Source organism: Haliaeetus albicilla, chromosome 9, assembly GCF_947461875.1.
Source record: "Haliaeetus albicilla chromosome 9, bHalAlb1.1, whole genome shotgun sequence".
Taxonomy (NCBI): Eukaryota; Metazoa; Chordata; class Aves; order Accipitriformes; family Accipitridae; genus Haliaeetus; species Haliaeetus albicilla.
Genome location: NC_091491.1, coordinates 8,221,207 through 8,246,837, shown reverse-complemented (window position 1 = coordinate 8,246,837; position 25,631 = coordinate 8,221,207). Strand labels below are relative to the sequence as shown.

At 40.1% G+C, this 25,631-nt stretch overlaps 1 protein-coding gene across 11 annotated transcripts in view; it reads left to right on the top strand.

Moving 5' to 3' along the window:
* CUX1 (cut like homeobox 1) overlaps nt 1–25,631 on the top strand; it is a 283,317-nt gene that overhangs the window by 137,398 nt on the left and 120,288 nt on the right. For all 11 annotated transcript variants that reach the window (XM_069791426.1, XM_069791423.1, XM_069791422.1 and 8 more), the window contains exons 5-8: nt 4,563–4,700; nt 8,108–8,231; nt 10,201–10,277; nt 11,087–11,153. In XM_069791426.1, the coding sequence (XP_069647527.1) occupies nt 4,563–4,700; nt 8,108–8,231; nt 10,201–10,277; nt 11,087–11,153 (406 nt within the window). The remainder of the gene's footprint in view (nt 1–4,562; nt 4,701–8,107; nt 8,232–10,200; nt 10,278–11,086; nt 11,154–25,631) is intronic.

Genomic DNA, 25,631 nt, shown 5'->3' with positions numbered 1-25,631 from the left:
GCCGGGTGCGGGGCCTGCCTCCCGATCCGTCCCGCCCGATCCAGGCCGCGCATTGCCGCTCTCCCCCCCGCCGCGCGGCCCGGGCCGCTGCCCGCCGCGGGGTCCGGGCAGCCCCGCCGCCGCCCCCGCCGCCCCCGCTCCCCGGCCGTGCCCGGCCAGCGCCCCTCTGGCTGCGGCCTGCCCGCCCCCAGGTCAGCGGCACCTCCCAGGTGGGGCTGGCCGGGCGCTCGCCTCGGAGAAACTTCCCGCCGGGCAGCGCTCCGCAGCGCCGTGCTTAAAAAATACTAGCGAGAGGGAGAGATACGCACAGGGAGGGAGGGTGACTGGCCACAGCAAATCGTACATTTAAACAATGACATAGTTTTTCCACTTCGTTTGGCAAATTTTTCCTCCCGCAGCCCATCCCTCCGTCGGTCTCCCTGCATTAGCGAACAGGTTCAGGCGGCGCTGGGAAGGGAGCGGAGCTTCTCGCCTCTCACCACACAAACGGCTGCGGCCGAGGGGGTTTGAACGTCGACTTTCCAGACCGAGCTTATTTTCCGTGAGCTGAGGTGGGCTTTTTCCCCCTCGCTTCTTAAATAACGAGGGTGGTCCCAGCATACTCTATATCGAGACAGCTTTTCATCAGTTGCTCATCAGCATGCTAATTGCTGTATGACTAATTATGCCCTGAATTCCAGTTGATTTTCTTAATGAGACAGCTGGGTTAATTATGTAATCGTATGATTACATTAGCCTAGAGTGCCCTGGCGAAAAGTAACGCAGGCAGGAGCGTGATGTCATTGCACGAGCAGCGCTCACAAGGGGGTGCATTCATTTCTGCCTAATGACAGGGGAGGGCAACGGTACCCACAGTGCTCTTTGTGTAAACACTTAGATTGAATTATTAAGATCTGTGTCTTTTTCCAGCTCCTAGAATGAGGGAGGAATGGGGTTTTTTAAACGACGCTCACTTTGGAGAGTCAGCTGGTCATCAGTAGTCCTGGTTTATCTGCGGGGTTGGGGCTGGGTTTGGGCTGAGCGGCGTGGGGTTGCGGGTGGTGAGGTGCTCCCTCTAGCTAGTCGTGTAATGCCCTGTTTTGGCGAGATCCGTCTTTGTTTTAAAATTGGAAAATAATGTAGTTTACATGCATAAGCAGCAGCAGCAAAAAAAAAAAAAAAAAAAACTGGTTCTCTTGTGCTGCTATTCAAAAAAGATTTATCGTCAGGGTATGTATATGGTGTGAGAACGGTCTGAGAGGTGTTGCTGTGGCTGCGTTGCACCAGCTTGTTTGATGTGAAGTATTAACTGCTATAAAAATTACGTTACGTTTGCAACATTAATTTTTCTCACGTCTGTGTTCATTCAGACATGTCCATCCACCTCCTTTGTGAGGATAGAAGCTCATCTGCAAGGGGACCGGTGTGGTGTGTCACAGTAATGAGCGCAGGGATGTGCCCAGAGAACCGCTCGTGAAGCGGCGCTGAAAGGCAATTCATTGGGAAGTAAAGGCAGGAACAGGCTTCGCAGACACTGGTTTTAAAATACCGCAGTTACTGTTTCTCCCTGTGGTAGCGTGGAGGAAGCCTTATCAGGGATCGGATCCAGATGTGCTGGGCTGTGTACAAACACATGGTGCGCGGGGCTTCTTTGTGGGTACGGGATGCAACAAGTGGGTTAGGAAGGCAGAACAGAATAGGAAGCAGTAGAAAAAAATATACCAAATCAAGTTTAAAAATGGACGTCTCAATTTACTCTTGGGCAATAATGATCTTGCAAAACGCTTTTTCAAGTTCTGGATGATCAGATTCCTTTTACCAATTTTCTCATTTCTTATTTATCTTGTGCCTGGCAGGAATTCTGAACTTTTGCAAGCTAGGGAAGATTCAAACCAAGAGAATAATTTCTGATGAGTTTTCCACATCTAAGTGTTAAGTGAGATGATTTTTCTTTTTTGCAGACCTCAGAAGGGGCATTTCCTTGTTTGCCTCTCTCCATAAGCTAGTGCCACTTGATTTTTCTGAGATGTGTATGCCTGTTGTTTGTGTAATGAATCGAAAGTTTTGGTCCATTGCTTGTTTAAAAATTCAGTGACCTCCTGTTAAATGACATGAAACATACTTTGTAAGTCTGGTTAATACAAAAAGGTATGCTTTTTCATGCATGCACGTGTTGTGAAAAGGAGAGTATTTTTACTTATTTTTAAATCCACTCCACTCAGGTAAGAAAAAAGTCGTTCTGATTTTAAGGTTTATACTTGTTTCGGATCAATTGGTGTTTATAAATACTTCACAAATCATGGGTTTTCAGGTTTTTTGAGATTAAAGAGCATGTTGGGGCTTGCCACGAGAAATGAAGTATTTGTGTCTCTGCCCAAAATGTCTTGGTCATTTTGTTGTCATGCAATGATTAGTTTTCTTTAATGCAGCTTATAAAAATTAAGTCTAAGAGGTGCTTCAGCCATGGGTTTTTTTCACGTGTCCTTCAGCAGTATTTAGTGGCTGCAGGCCATTAGTCCTTCAAATAGGCTCTAGTAAAGTTTGAAGTTTAATGCACAGAGAGACTGTTTTTACATTTTGTTTGTTCTGCCACTGTTTTGCTACTTGAACATTAACCTTTAATAGAGCTAAATTAAATATACATGTCCTGATGAATAATTATGAGATTGCAAGCATTTTCATTTTGTACATAAAGCTTCTCAGGGACTGCAAATTTGACTAAAGGTTTAGTCATTATTCACTTTATAATGCCCATGTTATTTTTGTCTTTTAATTCTTCGCTGATTTAAATATAAAAAGCCCTGTGTATTTGGAGCAAAATACCTCTTGTGGGTGTCCCGGCTTTTTACAATGGGCATGTTAAAACGAGGGGGGAAAAGTGCACCCACGATTTTGTAGAGTTCAGTTTCTTTCATTGTGGAATTTTAATGCTTATTTTATAGAAATATCATAGCTGAAGCTTAAGATCCCTGCCTGATATGTTTTGTGGTTCCTGTAACAATTTAAGACGCGGATTGAGACAATCCAGCCTTTCTTTAAGTTCAGCAGATGAATGTCCTGGGCTAGCTCTTTTGGAGAAATGCTGAGCTGCAGAAGTGTGACAAAATGGTCATTCCAGATAAAGGTCGGCAGACCTACATGAGAGAAGGGTGATGTTGTGACAGCCCATGCTGTAATTGGACCATACATAAATATTGCAAGGCCTTTAACTCGTGCTACTGCTGTGACTTAAACTTTCTATTTAATTCCTTACCTGTACCCCCTGTCTCTGCCACAATAACATTTTAAGTTTGATTTATTATAAATATTTTAACACAGATAATAATAACGAAAAGTATTTGGCCTAAAAAGCATAAATGAAAAAGCTATGTAGTCATAAACTATGTATGTACAGAGAACAGATGACAAGCAACCTAGATTTTGTATTATGAACAGGGTAATGCCATAAGCTGTTGAAGAACCGAAGTAACAAAATGCAGCAGGCTGCTACTTATAATGTCTCTGAGCTCAACATAACCCAGTACTATTCTTTTATAAACTATGAAACAACGCTGGCATATTGAAAAAACACACAGGCTCATGCTTAATGTGTTAACAGAGGTACAATAGACTTATTATGTGTTTCCAGAGACTGAGGGTGGTCTGAAAAATTAATGACTGTGGTGGTTGAAAATTAAGTGAACTCCCTAATATATACTGTTGTTGATCCACTGAGTTTGGTGTTTAGCATTCCTCAACAGGAGACTAAATCTTTGCAGCCATTTCACAAGAGATGCTGGCGCCCATAACAGAAATGTATTCAATAATCTTTTATAAGTCCATCGGACTCCAGCGTTTTCCTATTCCGACTGGGAAGAAGTCCCAGAATAAATCACATGTGCACACGTCAGGTGTGTGCTAAGGACTCTTTAGCAGAAGGGGACAAACGTCGGAGAATTAACACTGAGAGGACATTCAGAGTAATTTCTAATTTCTATTTGATTAATAGTATAAGAAAAAGAGGGAACAGGAGTCACAAAACCCAAGGTTCATGGAATTAATTACATCCACACAATACTTCTGATTATTATTGATCTGTCAATTAGAAAAACTATAGCTCAGATCTCTGTGATCAAATAATCTTTTTGAGCTCCGCTGTGGAGGAGGGCACAATTTGCTTCAGAAATTTCACTCCTGCAGAAGCAGAGGTGTGTGAGGGACACTAGCTGTCAGTAAGCCCTGCAGTTTCATTGCTTTTTATCCCAAAATTCTCATTTTGCAAACAAAAATTTGAAACCTGAGACTCCCACATGCCTTTGTATCATGACTGTCTGCACCCAGGGATACTGCCCTGTGGATTAACACCAGGATGAATAAGGCATGCCCCAATAAAAAGGGTAACATAGGTACAATGAACTATCTGTATTTTTTTAAGTTTGCAGGATATGAGGTGAGGATCATACAGGAATAATAACTCAAAGTAGGGCCTTACTGGCACATAAAATGGATTTTAATAGAGAAAAAAGGATACTTGTGCTCTGAACTGCTTGAGTCACGGGAGTGTTCCTGTTATCTTACGTTTTATTTTACTGTTTCTTTTTCAGATCCAGTTCCAGCCTTGGATTTAGGACAGCAGCTTCAGCTGAAGGTTCAGCGTATGCACGATATTGAAACAGAGAACCAGAAACTTAGGGAAACTCTAGAGGAATACAATAAAGAATTCGCCGAGGTGAAAAATCAGGGTAGGTTGCAAACGTATTCTTTTATCAGCTTTTAACGCATACTGAAATTTGAAGACAGGGATTAAATTAAGTTTTGTTTCTTACAGGTTGGGTTGACAGTAGCATTGCAATTCAGTAAAGAAAGTATAATAGTCTATTATAGCCAGTTCTGTATTTATACGTATAGATACAACTTTGGATAAACTCTTTGGATTTCTTTGGAAGTTTCATCTTCTGTAACACCAAGTCAGAGATTGGAGCTGTTATTCTGCATATTCGGTTGTAGCCTTCAGCGCTACCTGAAAATTACACCCCTGACTGAAGTTAGATTGTAGACATTTTATGAGAGACAGTACTACTACTGACGTCAAGCTGAATATGGGTGTGGGTGCTTGTAGTACATACACTTTGCACAGACAAACAGAAAAATCCAGTATTTTATACACACATACAAATCTGTACAAAATTGAACTTTTTCTGTACTCTCTTTTTCCTTATCTAAATCTGAAATGTGTTACTGGGGTACATTCGGCATACATACTTTATGTTTACTCTAGAGACTATCCATAGAGCAATGTAAATACTAATACTGTTTAATTATTTAGGTAAGTTTTAATGAGAGCAGAGTACATGAAAATACGTGAAAATCTCAATGAGATTTAAAGCCTGTTGTCTTTAAGACTGTTCAAGTTTTCTTGTGATTCAGAAGAAAGTTTCCTGCACCAGGAAACATAATCTGCTCAGTTATACACCTACTTGCCTATACATGGGACTTCTCATTTCCATGTTTAATATTCAGTTCTGGGTGGTGGAAAGGTAAATTGTCTACATGTTTGGGAAAATGGAGATTATTTATTTATTTATTTATTTGTGTTATGGAACTGTTGCACCCAAGTGGGTAACATTTGAAAGCTACATTAGCAACTGAGTTGGTTCTGTTACATCTCATTTTCAGCAGAAGGAGCATATATGTAGTTACATATTTTGTTTTAACATAGAGGGTGTGACCTGTGGAGAGGACAGGTATCAGCATGCAAGGATTCAGGCTGGACTGCAAAAGATGTCATGTGGGAGCTGTAATGCTCTAAGCCCAACAGTATTTTTGCTGGAAATGTACAATAATTGCATTTCACTATGCATCCTGTACATCCAGGCATGACATAGGGGTTCATCCCAGAAAGTGGGAAAGATCTTGACTTCCAGAGTTTTTTGCTCCAACCACTCATAAACTGGCATTTTTTATCTTCCCTGGTGTGCATGAACTTCCTTTCTGGTTTGCCACTGCAGTCTTTGCATTGTTTTTCACTCCAGTGCAATAGTTCTACACTCTGTTTCAAACAGGGATTAATAAGATATCCAGGGAAAAGCCTGTTGTTAGCTAAGGGTGCTTTGATCAGTTAATCTCTTTGTTTGGAGGGCTGTGTATGAGCTATACGGTGCCTGTAAGAACTTCCAAAACTAGGATAAATGGCAGTGGCTAACAAGCTTTAGCTGACCTAACGGTAAAGAAAGCACTTAGTTCTTCAAGCAGTGTAGAGGATTAAACTGTGCTTGTCCAACACGTCTATTGTTAGGTGCCTAAAGGTAAAAACAGGTTTTGTTAGAAAAGTCATAATTTTTTCCCATATTCATGCACTTCTTGCATTCATTTTTGTAGTTTTGTTTCCTTTTAAAGTGAAACATTCAAATTTTGTCAAGATGCAACTATATGCATTTCAATGAGATTATTTCACTGTCTGCTTCTCCATATACCTGAATACTTTTGCAGACTTACATCTGAAAATACCTGGAGCAAAGGTGTCTCCTGTACAAAGAGTACATCCTTTGTACATATGAATGAGCATCCTTTTGTCTCTGTGAAGGAGCATCCTTTGCTTATTCAGGAAAAGATCAGGATTTGTATTACTTCCCGGATCTCAGAGAAGAATTTCCCTTTGCTTAAAAAAAAAAAAAAAAAAAAAAAAGTGACATGTCCTTTTCAAGGCCTATTACTCAGTAATGAGCCTCATCTGATTTTTGCATGGCTAGCAAAATCCCACTCCTTCATTCAAAAGTAGCTGGTTTGCTGGCAGTCATTTCTACCACTCTTCCCCCCGCTTTTTTGTGGTCACAGTGGCCCAAGCTGCCTTCGGTGTAATTCCCAGACAGCAGACCTTGTCACCCACTATCTACTGTCTGGTGTTACAGTTCTCTAGTCAAGTCTAAAAGTCTAGACTTTGGAATGATTATGCATGATTTTGTGTGATATTATTGAGATTTTTTTCCCCAAGTCCATAGGCTTTACTTTTCATAGTAGAGTTTGTCTTTCTATGATGTTTCTGCAGAATGAGAAACTTTTTATGTCCAAAGGTGTTTTTTCCTAAAGCATTGTTAATGGCATCTGTTAATAACCTGATGTCTTTAAACCTCCTCATCTCTGTGTAAGTACATTGAAATGTATTGCTAGCTGTGAGTCTTCTGGCAGTCTAACGCTTTTTCCAAATTCCATTATTGTTACAAAGCATACTCTGGTGAATGTCCTGCTTTTCCTCTTACGAGCCCTATAAGGATTCAGTCCTTTCCTGTGGGTGGGATCAAAGGGCTTTCATGTAGGAATGGATCAGGGCATGTAACAAGATGTTGTCCATCAGAGGCTGTGCCATAACTCCGCAGGTTTACATATCTTCTCTCATCCATTACTGGCCACAGTAAATGCAAAATAGCCTCTTTATCTGAGAGAAGGGTTTCTACAAATTCACCGGAAGGCTACAAGTGTACTCAGAAAGTTATAATAGTTAATGCTTGTGCATAAAACCCAGTGCCGATGACAAGGCAGTTAGAACAACTAGAATATGAAGGGCTCCAGAGTGTCTGTTGAATCTGATCTACTGTTAATACAGCAGTTAAATCTTAACTGCCGTATTTTTCATCAGTTGTGAAGCAGAACATAGCTGTATCCCAGATATGTGTTCAATTAGTGTTAGATTGCATCTGTGCATGAGCCATAGTAAAACTGCTTCTTTTTACATGAGCACAGTTATGTGAATTAACTGTCCTATGTGTAAACGCATACTTAAACCTACACTGGGACTTTATTAATCTCCACTCAGCAGCGAGCTAATTTGAGACTAGTCAATACGGTGATATTATATTTTACAATTGATTTTTTTTTCTTTTTTTTTTTTTTTTTTTTAAAGTCATGTTAGAGGAACCTTCTTTGCTGTGCTTTCCAGCAAACTCCATTGATCCTTCTCAACCTAAACACTTAAAGTTCAATTTAACATTTAGGGAGTAAAAGGTCTCCAAAGGGACTCATATCCATTGATTTTGTGTCAGAGTTGAAGAGCTAAAGTTTAAAACACACTGAGCCTACAGGGTAAAGAAAGCCTTGTGTTGTGGAACCACGTGGAGCTGTGTAAACTCATTCTTCCCCTATTGTTTTTCTGTAGAGGTTACAATAAAAGCACTTAAAGAGAAAATCCGAGAATATGAACAGACCCTGAAGAACCAAGCAGAGAATATAGCTCTTGAAAAAGAACAAAAGTTACAAAATGATTTCGCGGAGAAGGAGAGGTGAGTGTGCATATGTGCGTCTGTAGGTATTGTAGGGGAGGAGAGATGTATTCTTCTGTTTAATCTTCCCAGCCAGGACTGTCTCTCAGTGTACTGAGACAGCTCGTATATTGAGCGATTCTGGCGATTTATGTGTTTGACACGGAATCATTTGATACTCAACTTTGCACAGAAAAACAATCGTGAAAGTGTGGAAGTAAAACAAGGACAGATTGTTTCTTCGCGGTAGTGTTGTGTGGGGGCTGTCATGTTCAGAAGGGTGCAAACCTGCTTTTATTCTTCACTAGCTGTATTGTCCTTTGTGACACTAATCTTTCTCCATTAGCCGACAGCGTAATTCAGTCTGCTCTGTCCGCTTTGTGTGTCACAGTACCATTGTACAATCTGTACAACCCTGAGCTGTTTAAGATGAAACACTGTACCCAAGAGCCTGGGCAAAAGATGCATCACCCCTGCTCCTATGGTAAAATCTAAGAGAGGGGATGTGTTCCTGAATTATCCTGAAAAGGTTTGCATATTCCTACATGTCAAAATTAAGAAGTATTTTAATTATTTATTATTGATTTTTTGGAAGCATCTTGGATGCATTTCTAATCTTTTGCAAATGAGCAGGGAGTGTTTGAATCTTTCAGGTTAGTGGGCAAACAAATCAGGCAGGATGAGACCAAGGGTCTTAAGAGGGAGTTCTTTCAGTCTGCATTCCCTACCTTGAGAATTTATTTCTCCCATGGATCAATAACACTGAAGCTGTAATATGTTCAACTTAGTGTGGAAGCCCTTCAGTTTGCATGAGCTTTTTAGTTGGTGGGTTGGTCACTTAAATTCAGGTCTGAGTGGGAAGAATCTACCAGTGAATGCAAAGCTTTTTTTAATTCATCAATATCTGTGGTTACTTTTTGATAAGTAGCATGTAAGCAGTGGCTTTAACAAGTGCAATTTAGATATGCTTAAAAATAAAATAAAATGACAGGGCGTGGAATGCAAATAAAAGTGTGTAGAAGAGAGATTTTGAGTTCTCAAAGTATATAATTTGGTATGAAGGGAACTGACGCATGCTTCTTGCTATAAATAGTTATTAACCTGGTCACCAGTGTTGCAGAATAAATTTGTGCACCCTATGGAGTGCAAGTAGGATGCTGGTAGTTTCATAAGCCATTTCACAATTCTGAAATCTGCAGAATATCTTAAAAACAATGTTGTAAAAAGCAGCGACTCCTAGGAGATGTTGGAGCAACTCCCTTTCAGAGATGAGTTTTATAACTCCTGTAGTCTAGCCTTTAGCAAAGAGTGTAGTGACTGTAGTGCCAGATGATGTTAAAACGTGTATAACTGACACAAATGAGAAAATGTTGCCTGTGGACATAAGAAATGTGAGCATATTAAAGGTTTGCTCATGTTATATAGAAAATATCAATGTGAGATTTGTTTTGAAATATGTGTGGTTTTTTAAAGAGTAGCTAATAATATTGCTGCATTTGGCATCCATTACAGCTATGGTGAAACAGCTGCCGCATCTATTCACTATATCAGTTACGGCAACAAATTTCTTCATTATGACAGTAAAATGGAAATGTATCATTCTTCTTGTACTAACTTTGTACAACAGAGGGTGCTTGGTGACAATTTTCTTAATGTGTGTGACATTTCCAAAACAAATTATGCTCAAGAAAACCTTCCACTAAAGTTGTCATTTATATAGCAGTCAACTCTTGTATAATGTTCACAGCTTATGTTATGAGGTGGCTACACTGTTAAAATTTTAATAAGTGGGACTGCAAAGTATGAACAGTATTGCAATGTGACATGATTTATGGGTCCCATTGAAGCACCTTGTAGTCTGTGTGGTGTTGTCAGTTGTCTGATTACAGTTGAGACATTTAATCACTCCATCTTCCAAATTTGCAAAATACAAATAAGTTGTTTAACATGATTACGAGCTCTGTTCTCACCTCTTCTCTTCCCTTTATAGAAAATTGCAGGAGACACAGATGTCGACAGCCTCAAAGCTGGAAGAAGCCGAACACAAAGTTCAAGCTTTGCAAACAGGTTTGGCATCGCTATTCTGACCTATACCAATGATCAGGCTGGAGGTGAGAGGATAGAAATCATTAATGTATCAGGACTGTGTGTGAACCAGCTCTTGCAAGTGCAGAGAGATCCAACAGAGCCTGAACATGCTTTGTGAATCGGAGCTCCTTCTGGGCTTTGCACCTTAAGTGAACGTTTGTGTTGCAGCCAGTCTATTGGTAAATACAGTGGACAAGGCCAAGCATGAAGCACGTACAGTATTAGAGCATCGCTGCAATTAAAGCAGGCCATGGAACTTTTCATCCATGTTGTGTTTTGCTCTGGTTTCACACATTTCTGAACTATGATAAATACATGTAGTGGTCTGGGTTCAGTATGAACCCAGTTTCTACCAGTGTGTCTTGCCTGTTGCTATGACGTGCTTGCCATTAATTCTTATCTCTGCATACTTACAGACTCCAGGTCTGGACACATTTGGTTTTGTTTACTGTGAGAACACAAGAAATTTTATTCCCTGAATTACTGCAATAAATACTTCAAATGAATAAGCAGTTTAGCCAGCTTAATAAGAAATAAATAATGTCTAGCTTTGTTAAGCAGAAACTGGGAATTTTTGCAATGTAAAAGAAATACCATAAGAAATTGTGAATAATCAAAAGCTGTTTTTTCTAAGTCATAATGGTTTGCCTAGGTAGAAAGATAAAGCAGAGAATTTTTCATCAGGAGGTGTACAGCTTTATTTATGGCTGAATAAAAGAAAAAGGAGTAGTCTTTTTGCTTTTCACTGCTGTTACAGTGCTGTAATGCTTCATGTTTATGCCTTTTAGCCTTGGAAAAAACCAGAACAGAACTATTTGATCTGAAAACAAAATATGATGAAGAAACTACTGCAAAGTAAGATTTCACTGTTTTCTTTCTATGTCTTCCTTCAGGGTATCACTGCTTTTTTTTTTTGTTTGCATCTGTCTTGTTGGAGACAGATGAGATGGAAGAGGTTCAGGAGTCCAAATTTGTTGGAAAACATGGTCATAATTTGGCCTCCTATAGAGAGATACTAGTTTTCATATTTTCTTCCACCCAACAGGGAGCTTTTCCTGGCACATATGCTGCTCCATTCCTGGTTTCATTCTCAGGTGCTGCATCTACTATGTATCTCTTGTACTACATATCTCTTGTATTTTATTTAGAAATAGGGCAATTTCAGAAATAAGATATTTGCCATGATATTCCAATCTTGGTGAAAATAAAATTTATTTTAGTAAAGGATTTCTATTTCACTGTTAGGCACCCTGGTTCTTTCTGCTTTTGGGGTAGCAGTCATCCCTCTGTCAAATTCACCCCAAAGTACAGAGTGTAGCATTTTTGGCAGATTCTTCTTGTTTTAAAGTAGAACATGAAGGTGGTCTCAAGAATATATGTCCTTGTCTTCTTAATGGCTACTGTTTTCAATTATCCCCTGGTTTTGTTAAGAATCAGTGCAAGAAACAACAAAAGAGAGACAGACTTCTGCTGGTTTTCTTTGAACCCTTCATATTTAAGGAAAGTTAGTAATGAGAAGGAATTCTCATGATCAGCAGTATTAAGACCAAAGAGTCATTTCTGTGTCTGGAAATGGGGTGGGAAAGAAGAAGCCATTTCAAACGGGTGTCCCTGGCCTGCTGTAAGGGCAAGGGTTAGAAGACGCACGTCACATCCCTGCGCCCACTACCCGCGTCCCACAGAGCCCCAGCTTCACCTCTGCTTCCAAGTGGGCAGGTGATCGGCTGAACGGAGAGGAGAAGCCTTGCTTCTGCCCTTACCACCCATTCTGGTGCGGGAGGAATGGTAAGGGAAGGCTGTTGCCAGTCTCTGTTTTGGGGCAAGAGGAACTATAGCCTAGGCTTGATGGGAGGAATGACATAGTCTTGGTTTTGTCTGTAGGTAAGTGCTTTCTCATATGGCTCATGGCAGTCTAGATAATACGCGTTTTTCAAAACCAGTCAAATTGGCAAGTAGTTTTAATTTCTTGGCATGTGGTTCTGTAAGCGTTGAGGATCCAGTTCCCCACTGAGTGCATGGGGAATTTGGAGCTTACAAAATTCAGTCCATAGTAGTTAAGAATCAGTGCTTGGAGTTGAAGCACCTTTTTACATCATTCAAGATAATCTTTTAGGTAAATTTTGGGTTTGCTCTCTAAGTCCAGTTTACTTTGAGTTCTGTATAAGGTGATAAAAAGTATTTTTTTTCCCTCATTGATTTCATCTGTCTCTAAGAGACGCATGCTAATGATGTTTCTGATGGAGCCTTAAATTACTGCAGATTGCTTTTTTTTTTCCTTTTTTTTTTTTGTCCTTTCTGCACGTAACTGATGCTGGCAGCTCTGCTGCTGTTATTTTGTCTTGCAGTTGCTTCTGTGGGAACAGTCAGAGATCAGGGCTCAGTGGTTGTAGGCACTGAACCTAATAACCCCTCACCCTTTTTAATATTTTTGTTTGCAGAATGTGTGCTTCATTTTTTAATACTATTTCCCTAAGTACGGTAATTTATCTTACACTGAGCAAAAGATGTACTCTAAAATGTTTGCTTGTGTTTCTAATGTGTTTCATTCTTTCAGAGAGATTCATGCGGAAATATTTTCATATGATCTTGAATATGATTCTTACCTAATATATATAGAATTACATAAAATTAGTAGCATCTGCAGTAACAAGTTTATTGTGTTCTGCAGCAGAACGATTATGAAGGCTGGGACTAGAATATAGTGATCATGGAGCTGAATTCTGAAGCAGGCATTAAGCATGTACTTTATCTCCCAAACTAATGTACTGTGAAAACAAACTTGTAGGACCTAATAACAGCAGAAATATTTTATCATTGTTTTGGATATTTATGGCAGGAATAGTTCTTGCATAACAACAGCCATCTGTGGCGTTTGTAGCCCAAATTTTGCAATATGGAAATCCAGAAAAACATGAAAAGGGAACTGAATGTAGACAGTGAAATTGAGTCATCTATTTTAATTGTAAAAGCTGGGAGAAATGTTGAAAAAACACCAATAAAAACGGTGAAAGACAGTTTGATTCTTTTCTAAAAAGAAACCCTCTTTTGATCTAAGTCTGAAAAGCTACTTGTATTGCCAATTTTAATTTTATGTTTTAAAAACATGTGATTTTTATCTTAGGCCAGAATTGTTAGTTTTACTGACGTTTATTTGATGCAGATGAATTGGAGTGCCTTCAGGAAAAAAAAGATAATTGTCAATTTTTTAAAGCTAACAGTGCTTTTAAGATTTTCAGTTTTGGAATAAAGCTGTCTTTCAACTGTTTGTAACTTTGAAAATCTTTCAAACAACAGAAAAAAGAAGCAAAAGAAATATACAGTAAGAAGTCTTCAGTATCAGCATTAAGGAGTCTAGATTTTGTCCAAGTGACTGGTTGTTGAGATCTTAAAGTTGGAAATCATTATGCCTACTTGTTTGTTTATCTTTTTAAAATGTCCCCGATCAAAATACTACATGCAAAGTGAGGTACGGAGATACCGTCCAAACTTGATGCTAGCAAGGCATCTTCAAATGAGATCGACTGCTGAAATTAAAATCTTCACTCAAATTAGCTTCTGTCATCCCAGTCTATAAAAATCCCCGGTTCCCTTTGCCAGCGAGCAGGTAACGTGTAAAGCGGGAGCAGAGGTGCTGCCCATGCCCCTTCCCCTGGCCCCTGCATCCTGCAGATAGCCCGCATGCAGGGCACTGAAGGTGTTAATGACAAAAAGAAGTTTATTATGTGCAGTCATTGCAGTCTGTCAGCTGGAATATCAGAAGCTGAATTTGACAAGATGGCAGCGGCAAAGTTTTCCATGTGTAGGCTTGAAGTAAAATGTAATTAGCCTTTATGTGCAGAACAAGGATCCATTGATGAATACAGCTGGTCTTTGTTTTCTTCTGTCATTGAGTGTGGGAGGTAAAAGTGTTCTTCTTCATGTTTATTAATACAAGATTCCTTAGACAAATGGCAAGCACAGTTTAATATTTGTTGGAACACAGAGGGGCTTGCCAAAACAGTTGTTGTGTAAGAGGATTTCAAGGTTTTCAGATTATAATCATCTCTGGGTTAAATAAATGAATGATTACTCTGCCTTTTTCAATTAAAGAGGCACATCCTCTCTCGAGGCCTGATACTGATTTTGTTTGCTGTCCCACACGTTTCTATCAGCAAACCTGGATTTAACCAACACTAATGAGTTTGATCTAGAGATTCTATCAGAGCGGGAACTGAAAAGCAAATTCAGACTTGAGTTTCAGGAAAATTAAAGAATGTTGGGGTTTTTCTTTTTTTCCTAGTGCAACAGACTTTTTTTTTTTTTTCTTTCTCTGTAGAAAAAGAAACGTTCTTGTATGCATTTCCATAGTTTTCCAGGGACAAACTGTTCTTGCTAACATTGCTCTTTCACTTCTGGTTTGCTGCAGACTCCGAGCAAGTGTTTGGGATTCCCAGCTGAGTGGTTAATGCTTCCAGCTAGAATGGTTGAATTCCAGTTTTAGATCAATTCCAGAGCCACCTCTTTGCTCCGACCTCTCCTCTCCCCCAACCTAAATGAATTCTAATTGGAAAAGGATCTTCAGTTGTAGCACATACAGTAGGCTTGTTACATTACTGTTAACATGTGGGTTGAGGCTCCCTGCCTTTGATGAAAGAAAATATCGAATTTCACTGAAATGCTACATTTTCACCAGTAAATGTTAAGTAGTCTTGTGAGGGTTTTAGGTACTGTCCTCCCTTCTGCAATAAAATGCCTTCATAAACAACACAAAACAAAAAATGTTTGGGTTAAGGTTGTTGGTCAAAGCAGCTCTGCTACCAATTTTGTTACCTATGCGATTTTCTGAAAAACGCAGACTTTTGGTTCTTCTGAAAATAGGGTTGGCATAGAAAATGCAATGGAGAAGGAGGTTTTCATATTTACTAAAGCAGTCATCCTAAAACAACTACTTTCAATAACTTGTAGAAAAATATTTTGCCTTCCAGTGTATGAAGCAGATAATTGTTGTCTTTTCATAGATCAGACTGGTTTTTTTTTTTTTTTATTTTTTTTTGCAACACAGCTAAGGATGGCACAGGAGGGCATATTGGTGTAGCGTCATTAAGACTGTACACTGGTGCAATATTGCACATTACCCCACTGTATAGATCCAGCTGACTTATTTTAATCCTGGACTGCATTTTAATGAAAACTAAATCTGGAAATGAAAAGAGTGCGGTTGATGAAAGTGCGGTCTGCAAGCTAGCAGTCCCTGCTTTACGATAAAGGACAGTTTTTCATTGTTTTAGGGCCTGAATCAGCAAACTTGACGCACAGGATTTCAATATCAGTATTTAATACTCCTTTTCTTGCAGGGGTCATAGACCTCAGTCGGCGAGGCCGGGGGTGCCGGGGTGGGCACTGTGCGTGTATCTCTTACAAAGGCCGTCTCTGCCCTAAAGAGCTTACAGCATGATATCATGACAACGTAAAAGAAGTTAACAAAACAAATAGGTAGAGAAGCTCAGGAGTGGGAGGACAAAGTAAGGCCTGTTTTCATCCGTGTATCCTGCTTGAAAATAAATCCTCAAGTAATCTGCAGAGAGTCAGAGGTGGGTGACAGATGGGGAGTGCTGGGGCAGAGGCAGGCGGTGGTGTCAGGCAGGAGGGCGAGGGACGGCGGGGAGGTAAGCAGCTCCTCGCGTTACCTGCACGCGGCCGCACGGCACTCGAGTCTCCGGCTGCGGGGAAGGGAAGAGGTTTCGTGGATTATATGCCAAAATACAGCAACAGAAGGGGATGCCTGTGTTTTTTGGCTGTTTGGGGTGAAGCATGCTCTTCCTACTCATTATCGAACAGACCTGTTCATCAGATAGCAGTGCAGAATAAAGTTGTAAAGATGTGGCTTTCTGCATGGAAGGAGAGTGGGAGTGGGCTTGAAGACAGAGGACCAGTAGTTTTAGAGAATTAATGAAGAATTATTTCTGCCTGAAGTTACATGATGGAATTGGAGTTCAAGTATTCATGTGAAATCTTCTGTTACATTGGGGTGAATCTCAGTTAACTTGGACTTCAGGGGAATAATTCCCAATATATAGTGAGAATTGAATTTGGCCTATGAATTATTTACTTTAATTTTTTTTAACAAATCTTTCTTGTTTAAGTGCTGGCTGGTACCAATATATCACTTCTCAAATGTTTGTACTCTTCCATTTTGACGGTGCTCAGGGTCAAACTGAATAAAAAATAAAGTCGTGCTCCCTCCAGCATCACATAATTACTGTGATAGATGGTCTCAAATGCTGCTTCCCCCCATTGAGCATGAAATACTGTAGTTAGGGTGCTTGCGTTGTACATGACATGAAATAGCTTCTATTTGCTGTGCCTTTAAGGTCTTAAAGTTTCCTATTTCCTGTTCTTTTGATGAGTCATTAACTTCTAATGCTCGTCTCTGGAATTATTGCTGTATTTAAAGTGATTTCCCTAAAAACAGGACATGGAGAACTTCATAGGCCATGTCTCTTACAGTTTTTTCTCTTTTAAATTTCCTAGTCATACAGCCGTCAGTGAAACCACAGGAGTAGTGGTAATGGGGGGATCAGAAACCAGGGAAGATGTTACAGAGAACTAATTTTTTTTTTTTTTTAAGGAAAAAAAGGGGAGAAAAATTGAATGTCTTAAATGTTACAGACAGCTCTGTCTGCATTTTATAATTTGAGATATTTGTTAAAAGTTTTAACTGTGCCTTATGTAAAACTCAACAGGCTGAAAGTCGCTGTGTAACATTAATATTTTGCTTAAAAACCTAGAAATGAAGATGAATGAAAATACTTTGGAGATCAGCTTCTTTATTTTGATCTAAAGCTCTTGTGTGAAATAAGGCTTGAAAGCCCATGTGCAAACCAGCGGTTTTTTGTCAAGTTTCTGGTTCAGCCTACAGTCAAACCAGAAAAGTTGCAAGATAGTATGCTACGGGGAGTGAATTACAGTGTTGCTGTAAACACTTGCCTTTGTGAAATACTGAGTGCTTGCTTTGAAATGTTGTCATTAATCTTTACTTTTGGGTAGGGAAACTGAGGCATGGGGAGTAAGCATAATGCTCAAAGCCAATGAGTCTGGTCTTGGCTGGAGTCTAGAAATATGCAGACATGAGAATTATAAACGACAAACTGGCAAAAAGTTATTTTGGGTTTGGTTTGGGGTTTTTTTTTTTTTCAATTTCTAAGGGTGCATTTCTGAGAACTCCATGTAAATGGAGCATTTAGAGTTTGTAGGAGTTAGTGCTGTAGCTGGGCTCTGTTGTCTTTTTTGTTAGACTTGTAATGCTTGCAATTAGTTAATGTAACTTTTTGACAGCACAGAAGTGCCCTAGGTCCTTTCAGGAGGTTTTTTTGGTTTGTTTTTTAACCTCGAGTGAGACTGTTCAGTTCCTTTTTCTAGTATAGCCTAAAAACTGGTGTTATTTAACAGCCCAAAGTAGAAAAAAGTAGCCTTAGGGTATTTCAGCATATTCTAGTCATCACCCTGTTATCTATAACCTTGGGTTGACATGAGATCCTTAGATGGAAATCTTTAAATAAATGCAAAGTACTGCATCAGAGGGTCTTAGGGTACTGTGCCAGCCATGCTGTTGGTCACCCTGACCATGGCTGCAACTACGGCTCCTTATGGGTCATGAAACTGCATGGAAGAGGCGGCAGCATCCTTGGTGCATGGGTCTGTATGAAATCACAAGGGGCAGAAGCATCCCTGTCCTGTCTGTTCTCACTTGCTCTTGCTGGAGCCAAACCTCTTCAGGCTATTGCAAGCTGCCTTGGTCCGCTGAGCAGAGGAACGACGAGCATGTTCCTGCAGTCCCAGCCTGCCAGCAGGAGCTGGCTTTCCCTGTGAGTCCGACAAAAGGGCAGTCCAATTTTCTGAGCCATCTTGCCACAGTGGCTCATTTTATCTGTAACAGCTGAACTCTGTAAGGTGCCTGGGAGGGCTTTGTGAGGAAGAGGAGTGACTTGCAGGGAAGGACCACCCTTCTCGCAAAGGCACATCTGCCCCCGAGCATGGACAAGGTCCCTGGGCCTCCATGTCCCAGTCAGCTGAGCTTGGTTTTCATGCAGCCCTTTCATGTATGTCTACAAATTATAATAGTCTCATTTTTCTGAATGCAAAGTAGCACATCAACAGAGTTATTTTGGTACAGTACCACTTCCTTGTGAGGTCTTGGCTGTGAAAGCAAGGAGGGCACGTGGTTCTGCCATGGCTCCTTCAGCACAGCTACTGCTGAGCTGGGATCATGGGAAGGCAATCAGGATAAATCCATGAATCATCAGAAACAAATGGTTCATCTGTTTTCAATTGGGACCTGCCCTGCATAGTATGCCGGGTTACCTATTTCCAGTCACAAAGCGAAGCTCTCCACCAGGCACTAAGTTAAGCTGGCAGTTACTGCAGTAGTCTTTACCTAGCCACACATTTAATGTGTAGGCTTTCTTTACTGGTGTTTACTTGAAACTCTCCTTGTGCTCTGTAGATGGATTCCAGCTGCTTTTCCGACTCCCACACGACGACAGGGCAGGCAAAAAAATGAGTCACGTAGTTGTGTGTTGTGCTTCCTCATTTAATGGAAAGAGATGGCTGTCCTGAATGAGAATGGAAATTCAGGAAACTTTGTAAGATCCCAAGCACTAAAACTCTGTATCCTGAAAAACAGTCTCTTTCTTCTGCCTTTATCTTTTTTCCATTTGGAAAGCCACGCGTTTGCTGTGAGAGCTGGTGGACCTGCTCTCCCATGTACCACATTGTTTCATACAGACAGCTTTCACGTTCATCCAGTGCTTTCATTTGATTTTTTTGTTTGCATCTTCCACGAACAGGAAGGTGTGTGCCATCACTGTCAGTGGCTGTATCTGGCACAACCTTTATGAAAGTATCCCTGTGCTGTTTCCTCATTAGACAGGTTTTTCAGTGTCTCATTGAATGTATACCTAAATGTGTCTGATCCTGTCCCTGCCTTAAAATGTTGCTATGATGCCACAGCTATAAGCCACCTTACTACAGAAACAGGGACATTATCCTCACTGCAGGTGCTTTAAAAATAAAAAGTATTTCTGTTTTATATTATCTATTAGTAGTGTTGACATGGGAACTTTGGGGTGTTCACATCACTCAGGGTAAAGGCTAGCAAATGAAGTCCTATGCCTGCATCACTGTACAGGTCATCCTTGCTGCCTTTGCAAGGGTTTTGAAACTTTGGGCAATTATTTCTCCTGCCCACCCCCGTGTAAATCTTTCACTTCCATTTTAGCCCTTATCCTCGATGCCTATGGCAGAAGCAGAGCTGGGAGGGAAGCATCTGTGTTGGCATTATGTGCAGGAATCACCCTCAGCACTTGCACCTCTGCATTTGCCCTGCGCCATGGTTGCAGGCGAAAAGAGGATTTTGGTCTGCAGACTTTTAGCAGTTTTGGCAGTGATACAGCCATGAAACAGTGGCCCAGAAACAGTGGCATTTCCAGTAAATCAAAGACTTCTCTGAGAAGCAGTTGCAGCATGGAGCAGGTCAGTGTGCAGGTTGGCCATGCTGCCTGCAGATGTCAGAGAAGCGTGTCCTGTCTGGTGCAGTCCCTTCTAATCATCCTGGAGACATCATTTAATGGGACCTAAGAAATATTGTCTCATTTACATATCCTCTGATCTCAATTAAAAGACAATAACGCCATGTGGGATTGCAGTTTTATGTCACAGAAAATATCTGGTATGACGAAACCGAATCTCATTATCTTGATGAAATTTTTTTAAAATATGAGTAAGTTTTTAAAAATAGTATGTTTGAATAAGAAACTGAGAATCCTGAACATAAGGAGCTAGGAACCAGGATTGAGCACTAATTCAGGGATTTGGAAGTGAAGGATGTTGGCCAGCTCATGGAACAGAAGGGGTAAGGCAGGATGGTGCAGACACTAAAACCAAGAAAAACAATAGACAACATGCAGGCCTGTTAATAACTTCATTAGCATTCATGTAAACCATTAAATAAACAAATGCATTTACGATCCCGTAAGCCTGATATTATTAACCCTTAACATTTATCTAGTGTGTCTCTGCAGGAGCAGATCATAGCAAAGGCTCTGATCTTTTTTTAACATGTTGAGAAACTGAGTCACAGAAAGATTGGTCAGGGATGTGGAGGACAATCAGTATTACAGCAAGGATCAAAACTAAGAAATCAAATCACTGGATAGAAGAAAGGCCTACTTCTTCCCATATTTTGCTTAGATACAGCTGCTTGATGCCCGGAATAAACCCTAGCTGATTGAATCTTGCTTGCAAGTTTTAAATGCCCGTTAGAAACAAATTTTGATCAAAAAATAAATTTGACTGAGGCACTGCCTTAGGGTTACTAATCTTTTGTAGCAGTTTTTCAGTGGCTTGCAATACATATCTTTGGTTACTTGTGATCACCAACTATACAAGGTGACTTCATTCCTTCCCTCAAACTAATGAACTTTCAACTGACTGGTGTATTTTTTTTTCTCTCCCAATACAGTTTTTTATTTGTGAGGGGTTTTAGGCTAATCTGGACTTGATTTGTTTTGGCTTAGCTACCAGGCAGAAATCTCTTCAGTTCCTTGTGGACTGCACCTGCTAGATGATAAACCTGCCCTCCTACACCTCCTCCTGGATGAGCTCGTGTGGTTGAACCACTCATAACCTGGATTGCTGGGTTGAAGTCAGTCTGGGTTCCAGCTATACTAACAAGCATATATATTCGTATATATATATATATGAGTGAAAAAAAAATAGAGGGAGTGCCATGGCAACTTTTGTCCAATGGCTTACATTTTCTTCCTTTTCCTTCCTTGGATTCAAAATTCAGCACTGGGAAAAGTGAATCTTTCTATTACAGTTGGTGCTAAGCAGAGTTGCAGGGGAGAACTGTGAAATGGGTAACTTTCTTTGTATGGTTTCCTCAAGAAATTGTATTTACTGATGTTTCATTTCCTGTGTATTTCCCCATTTATGATATGTGGATTATTAACCTGTCTGAATACAGTGGTTATATCAGACAGATAACCTCAGGGGCACATATGGCTTTCATAAAATATAACACCCATTTCCATCATTGTGAACCATGTCATCTACCAGTTGGGTTGCCATAAATTGCTGTGAAATGCACGCAGCCTTAACCAGTAGTGAGGAGCACATAACTTAACCATGGAGTAACTAACCATCTTAATAAATCTAAATTCACTCTTTGCTGGAGACACTTCAGGGAAAGTGGGAACAATTTCTACAGTCTGTTATCCCACGTGGTTACGGTAATGTAAAGGGTAAGTAGAGTTGTTCTGCGGAGAGATTCCTATACCCTGCTCTGTTTCACCCTCTATGTTTGGGAATCTCTGTCTTGTGTAAAACAAATAAAAAGCACTGCCAAGCAGCTGGTTTTGCAGCCAGAGTGCCCAGCATCCTTGTTCAGGGCCATCATTAAAAGATTTCATGAAACAGCCTTAAAAATGAAAAGTTTCCTTTCTGAGAGAGAGAGAGATAATTGAACTCATTGATTTGTTTCACGGTTTGTTTGCCCTTTCATTCCCTTCCTGAGGTGCTGTTTGTTGAGGAATGTCTCCAATTGCCAGAAAGACAGTGGGGTGTCTAATATTTCCCCGCCAGCTCTCCTTTCAGCCAGAGCAGAGTACTGTGGCAAGCCTACGATATGAATTTTTAATGCAGAACTTTATAACATAGCCCTTGCAGCACGGCTGCACTACTCTCTTGAGCTTTCAGATTTAATGCTCTGATGAACAGAGCACAGACTTGGGGCATTCGACAGCAGTTGGAATTAACCCCTACATTACTGAGTGTGTAGCAGTTAATTTCCCTGTAGATTAATACAGACATGGGAGGAAAGATTCCAGATAGTCCTGCATCGGAAAAGTATCAGAATAACTTGGAATTTGAGTCCCAAAATTACCTGTGATATATTTTCTCTCTTTCACTAATAATGGGAATTTTTAAGGCTATTTACTTTTCCTGGGTTCAACAATGATGCAGTCATTCTGTATTGGATAAAATGACACTGTTTTGGCCGCTGTCTGATCTCTGATAATGACCCACGCTGGTAGGCTAGCTGTCGAAAAAGGGGGGAAAAAATTAAATTAGCTCTCTAATGCATCATTATAGATTAATTTGCCATAGGAATGTTCTTCCTGATCATATCATTTAGTTGTTCATGCCGTGAATCATGATAGTTTATCTGAAGGGATTTTGCTCTGTTTGGAATATGATCTTAACTAGGTGTGGATGTTCTTATTTGTCCATCATCTTATTTACCTAGTGAGAAGTGTAGAGCCCAGCAGTGTAGATAAGTAGTCCAAATTATTACTCTTCAGGGCATTAGCACGTGTTTGTCAGTGTTGAATTTAATCTGTCGTAAAGCTGCCTATTCACCTGGCTTGTTTTAGTGTCTGGACTTTTTACTCTTCTGCAGTCTTGACAATAATAATTCTGCTTTACTGCAGTTAGTGCCACTGTGCCATTCATCGGCTTTTCTAAATCATCCCTTTACTTATTAAACAATACCAGTCCTAATGTACTATCTGGAGGAATATTGCTCTCAAAATCCTTTAAAGTCTGTCTGTGTAGTCTTTGGGTTTTCATAGCCAGTTCTTTTTGGTAGCAGACCATGTCACAGCCAGGACTGGCCTTGTCGGGGATCTTGACAGGATTTTGTCAAGAGAAAAATGCAGCGTTTGTAGGTTTAACTTTGATAATGGAGGAGTCTGATGTATTTAAATCGCAATAGGACTGGTGTAAGCCAGAGAGAATTAGACGGGACACAGAACACGCAGAGGTGTTAATGGCATTCGGGAGGAAGACTTAGTGAGGAGTTTGTACTCTGGTGATGTTAAACCATTTGCCTTAAGCTCTTGTGAATGAGACATGCAAGTTGTTCTTAACTGATACCACAGAAGTACATTTACACTTTCTAATCATAAATCGGCATCTCTCCTTTGGTGAGACATTTACACATTTGTTTCAGATGAGGTCTTTTAAGCAGCTTGTCTCATTGATTATAGACCCAAGATTGTCTTTACTTCCTCCACTGTTATTACTGACTCATGAGATTAAGGTTTTCAAGGCTTGTTACTAAATGCAGAGAGATCCCGTTGTTTCATTTAGTAGTTCTAGGCATCTATTAACTTCTATAAAAAAGCACTGTATTTTGATAGAAAATTTAGTTTAAGACTTTGTCTTATGGAAAGGGCACTCCTGTTTTCATGTACTGTACTGGTAATTAGCTCCACATCTTATTTTTGTTGTGTCAAGCATGGTACCTAAAACAAGGCTGATGACTCAGTTTTGCCATATGTAAAAAGGGCACACAGGGTAAGGCAAGAGTTTATTAATGTGGATAGTCTTTCAGTCCTTGGATAGAAAAGTGGAAGTGCTGTTCTGATGCTTGCATTGTAGCCTGTAAAAATAAATGTACATAAATAGAAGCACATAAAATGCATTTGCTGACCATTCATTTGAACAGTGCCATCCATTAGGTCATTCTGTGATGAATGGAAATATTCTTCTTTCCTGGACACCACACCAAAGGAAAAAAGATGCATATGGCATTTGTCATAATAATAATAATGCTGTATTACCACTGACTGCCCCATAGCATGGCCATTATAACTTACTGGAATGAGCAAGTTTAATCATTATAGCATTTTTCATTGTTTTACCTGTGTGGTGCTTTAATGTGGGAGTCTTCTGCTTTTACTGAACCAAAGTGGAAATATTTATTTAATGAGTTGTAGCAGATTTTTATATGCATAATGGTAGAGTTGAGGAGCATGACTCATAGGAAGTAAAAAGATCAACAAATTCAGTGCGTTTAACTGTTTCAAGTTCCTTGCCACTGTCCTTCCCATTTGGGGAAAGGTAATGAAGACTGCAGAGGAGCAAGAGGCAGAGTCTCCCAACCTGAATTCCAGAGATGCCCCTGCCTGACACTCCCTGTCTCGACCCAAATCCTAGTGGTAAGCAAACAGGGGGTCTTCTAGAGTGTCTTGACTTAGGCCCTTTCAGTGATGCTCACCTTCTGTGGCTTTGAAGTTTGCCTGCATAGCTGGAATGATCTTTTCCCGTAACTGACCCAAAATAAAACACTGATTTTTTTTTTTTTTTAATTGCATGTGATCAGAAGAAAGTAGCTGTTGTAGTAAGTTACACTTTTTAATTACAGATTTTGATTTTGAGATATGCAGGATCTGAATCAGGAGGCTGTATCTGGACTTGCTTAAATGTGGGGTTCAAAGCCAGAATTAATAGAAGTTCTACTTTTAAAAATGCAGGTAAATGACTGGAATGGCTTACATTTCTAGGGCAGAAGTTGAAATAATTAAATTGCAGCAGAGTGCATGATATTGGTGTCTTTGAAGATCACGGTAAGAAAGTATTCCTCGTAATAATGCAGTAGTACTTTTAATAACAGTCCTGGGTTTGTTTAGATTTGTGGAGCCAGTAGGGAAATGTGCATTAGCATTGCAACTTGCCATCTGAGTGTGACAACAAACAACTCCCGCTATTTGAATGCTAACAACTGATAAGTCATTGGTATAGCCATTTGCCAGTTTAATGGCTTAAGCAGCTTAGTTTTAATTAAACAGCAGCTTCTGTGTATGATACGAGGGAAAATAATGTTCTACTTAAAGCTGAGTTGTTTAGTGTTGTCCCTAACTTGCTGAAGATACCAACAGCTTCTCTGTTTCAGCATTCAGCTGGTGCATTGTCTGCCATTTCATATGCAAAATTCGTTTGCAACAAGGCCCCTTTTGGGGGTATGGATGAGCCTTAATCTATTAGTTAAGTGCAAACTCAGCATTGCCTTGGTGGCAGTAGTTCTTCCTTGGGTGGGAAGAGCTGCATCTGTGGACTGCAGTTCCAGATGTGTTTCATCACAGAAATGTGTAGGCTGGGAGATCCTTCACCCCTTTACCAAAGGGCTCTAGGAGTAGAGGACTGGGAGCTTATGGATAAAGGGGTAAAATTCGTGCCTCCTGTCAGAAGGTGCATCTAACATGAACACAAAGCAATTGATAATCTGTTGTAGGAGTGGGGGGTTTTTGTGGTCTATCTGAAATTAATTTCATAGAGAGTAAGTGACTGTCAGGAAAAAGAGTCATGTCCTTTGCATATCATTCCCTAGTACCTGGAAGCTAGAAATAAATTTTTGTTGTGTAGTTGTGCTGGAGGTGATAACCTTGTCATCTTCTGGAGTCATTTTACTAGTTCCAGAATGAGAGTTTGGTGGGGAATGACAGAGGAAGGTGGCATTGCTACTGGCAGACACAGTTCCTTTTCTTAATAATGCTGCTTTTCAACTGATAT